At 41.4% G+C, this 3,167-nt stretch overlaps 1 protein-coding gene across 1 annotated transcript; it reads right to left on the bottom strand.

The window, feature by feature from the left end:
- Positions 1-1,521: 1,521 nt before the first annotated feature.
- On the bottom strand, positions 1,522-2,804 carry LOC123368346 (olfactory receptor-like protein COR8). The gene has a single exon (XM_045013099.1). It carries the CDS (start codon positions 2,547-2,549, stop codon positions 1,611-1,613), a length of 939 nt encoding a protein of 312 aa, XP_044869034.1. The 5' UTR covers positions 2,550-2,804; the 3' UTR covers positions 1,522-1,610.
- Positions 2,805-3,167: the final 363 nt, after the last annotated feature.

Here is a 3,167-nt window from a genome sequence, read left to right as displayed (position 1 = left end):
CATTGGTGGGAGTAACATTACATGAGCATTATTATTGATATTACTTCATGAATTCATTAGTATTGGGCTTAATTCCAGCCCCATTCTGTTAGGTGCTGGACCAACATATAACAAAAAAACCAACCTCTGGCCAAAGGAGCTTGTAATGTAAACTTAAAATAAGAGCCAACGGCGCAGATGACAAACAGATGGGGAGCAGCACAAAATGACCACAAGATGATTGAGAATAAAGCCGTATAACGAGTATATAGAGCCTTGTCAGAACTGGATTTTTTTAAGTTAGTTATACATTTAATTTATATTATCAATGTTTATTTTTAAGCCTTTTTTATTTTAAATGTTTAAACCTTTACAATTGCGGGAAATTATGGGGGATCAGACAATGGGAGGTCAGACATCAATTTTTTAATGACAGCCGACACTGAGATTCAAAAAGTTAAAGCTTTATAACTGCCAACATGACATGTCAAAATATACAACATAAATATCCTTAAATCAAACTCTAATACAGTCGCAAGCTGTAATTTTTCTTCTTTTGCCTAGCTGTAAATTTCAATTATTATTGATGGCAACATTTTTTTCATTGGTTTGCGTGCATATGGTGAAATCAATATTTACCAACATTTATTGAGAAAAATCTGTTCCTTCCAAGCCTAAGTATATATGACAACACCGTTAAGAATAGATGTATATAGCGCTAGTATGAATATCGATGTGATCAATATAAAGACAAGTGCAAAGTACTTCACTCTAGAAGGAAAACTCAAATGCATAAATACAACGTGGGGAATAACTGGCTAGGGAGAAGTGCTGCTGAGATGGATCTGGGAGTTCAAGTGCATCACAAGTTGAGTATGAGCCAACAACGAGATGCAGTTGTGAAAAAGTCTGTCTGGGGTGTATTACCGGGTGTGTTGTATGTCAGACCAGGGCGGTGATTGTTTGGCTCTGCTTGGCGCTGGTGAGGCCTCAGTTGAAGTTCTGTGTCTAGGTTTGGGAGCCGCACTTTAGCAAAGACATGGGCAAATAGGAGAGAGTCCAGAGGGGAATGACAAAAAGGGTTTACAAAGCCTGATTTATTAGGAAAGGTTTGAAAAAAAATTGGGCATCTTTGGTTTTGAGACCAGACGACTGAGGAGGGACCTGATAAGTCTTCATCTCCATTAAGGGCTGTTATACAGGGGACAGAGATCAACTCTGGCAGGCCGTATGAGGCTCAGAGACCAAAGAGAGCAAAAGCATTGAATTCTCATAGTGCAAGTTACATACTGAGCATTAATTAAAGCAACACATTAAGAAATTAAGCATGTTTATTTCATTTTTAATCTCAGATAACCTTGCAGGGCACCATTTTAAATAGAGTAATGGTCAAGAAACAAGGAAAGGTGCCTATATTCCGACAGCCACATAATGACAGGACATTAGGTAACACTGGTCCTCTCAAGCAATTGTAAAACATAATTTCCACATGCTACATCAGTTCTTTGAGTTTCATTTAATTCTTATACAACATTTGTGATACACAAACCAAGGCAGTGACACATAGACCATACTACGATCCTTCTTCCAATTGTTCTTCTCAATTGACTGGAATTGTCATGGTGAACAAATTAGCTGAGAATGTTTTTCCAGTCTATCACCCTCTTAAGAGCATCCTTAACCTCCTTGTTCCTCAGGCTGTAGATCAGGGGGTTCAACATGGGGATCAGCAGGGTATAAAACACAGCAGAGATTTTCTCCTGTTCCAGTGAGTAGCTGGAACTGGGTTGTATGTGGCTTAAGCTGACAGGTCCATAGAACATGGTGACAGCTGTCAGATGAGAGGCACAGGTGGAGAAGGCTTTACGCCTGCCCTTGGCAGAGTGGATCCTCAGGATAGAGAAGAGGATGTACAGATAAGAGATTATAACAATCAGGAGGGTGGACATGGCAATAATCCCAGAGAACGTTACAAGCAAAATCTCATTGATGTGGTGATCAGAGCAGGCGAGCTTCAGCAATGGGTTAGTGTCACAAAAATAATGATTGATGACGTTGGGCCCGCAGAATGACAACCTCAGCAAGCCACACGTGTGGGTCAGTGAGTTCACGAGCCCCCCTACATATGAGCTGGCCACTAGATGAATACAGACTCTTTTAGACATAACAGCAGTGTAGAGCAGAGGGTTACAGATGGCTACATAGCGGTCATATGCCATCACTGCCAGCAGGAACCCTTCTGTGGTCACAAACACAACAAAAGAGAAGTGTTGGGCAATACAGGCAGAGTAAGAAATGCTTTTACTCCTCACTAAGAAATTCACCATCATCCTTGGAGCGAAGATTGAGGAGTAGAAGAGGTCAACAACAGACAGGTTACCAAGGAAGAAGTACATGGGGGTATGGAGTCGGGGATCAACTCTGATCAACACAATCATTCCAAGATTCCCCACCAGCGTAAGAAAATAGATCACTAGGAACACCATGAAGAGGGGTATCTGTAGCTCCTGACGATCCGTCAGCCCCAGGAGGATGAACTGGGTCACCGTGCTATGATTGCCCTCAGCCATTTATACAGGGGTGCATGAAACCATACCTGCCAGGATAATAAGAGTGAGCAGCATGGAAGAAGGAAATTTCATGGCATGAATTAAATCTGAATGACACCATTGGTCTTGAATGTAGGTAGTGAATATCTTACAGGAAACCAGCCACCGAGATGTCTGGGAAGAGTTGGGATGGAGCTTTAGATTTACACTCACTTTTTAACAGGGCTGAGATTTTCAAGGCTGTCTAGGAGATTTAGACATCCAAGTCTCCATAAAATTGACTGGAATTAGGCATCCAGTTCCCCATAGGGAGTTTCCAGATTTATGTACATTATCACAAATTTTCTCCAATGAAATATACCTGGTATGTGTTTGGGTTTGAGCTGGGTACTTTATAGTGTCTGCTCGCTGAGGGTAAGTTAGAAAGCATTCATACTTTTTAGATCCTTCCAGATTAGGGTGACCAGACAGTAAATGGGAAAAATCAAGATGGGGGTGGGGGGTAATAGGAGCCTATATAAGAAAAAGACCCAGAAATCGGGGCTGTCCCTATAAAATCGGGACATCTGGTCACCCTATTCCAGATAATCCTTTTAGATGACCACAATGTCTGTTATGTCCCAGTCACTTGGTTACTGC

Source organism: Mauremys mutica, chromosome 4 (assembly GCF_020497125.1).
Source record: "Mauremys mutica isolate MM-2020 ecotype Southern chromosome 4, ASM2049712v1, whole genome shotgun sequence".
In the NCBI taxonomy this organism is placed as follows: domain Eukaryota; kingdom Metazoa; phylum Chordata; order Testudines; family Geoemydidae; genus Mauremys; species Mauremys mutica.
The sequence above is the reverse complement of the archived record's forward strand: the minus strand, read 5'-3'. Positions and strand labels throughout refer to the sequence as shown.

Excerpts from the sequence above, each read along its gene's own strand:
- LOC123368346 (XM_045013099.1), bottom strand. The coding sequence starts at position 2,549 with ATGGCTGAGGGCAATCATAGCACGGTGACCCAGTTCATCCTCCTGGGG.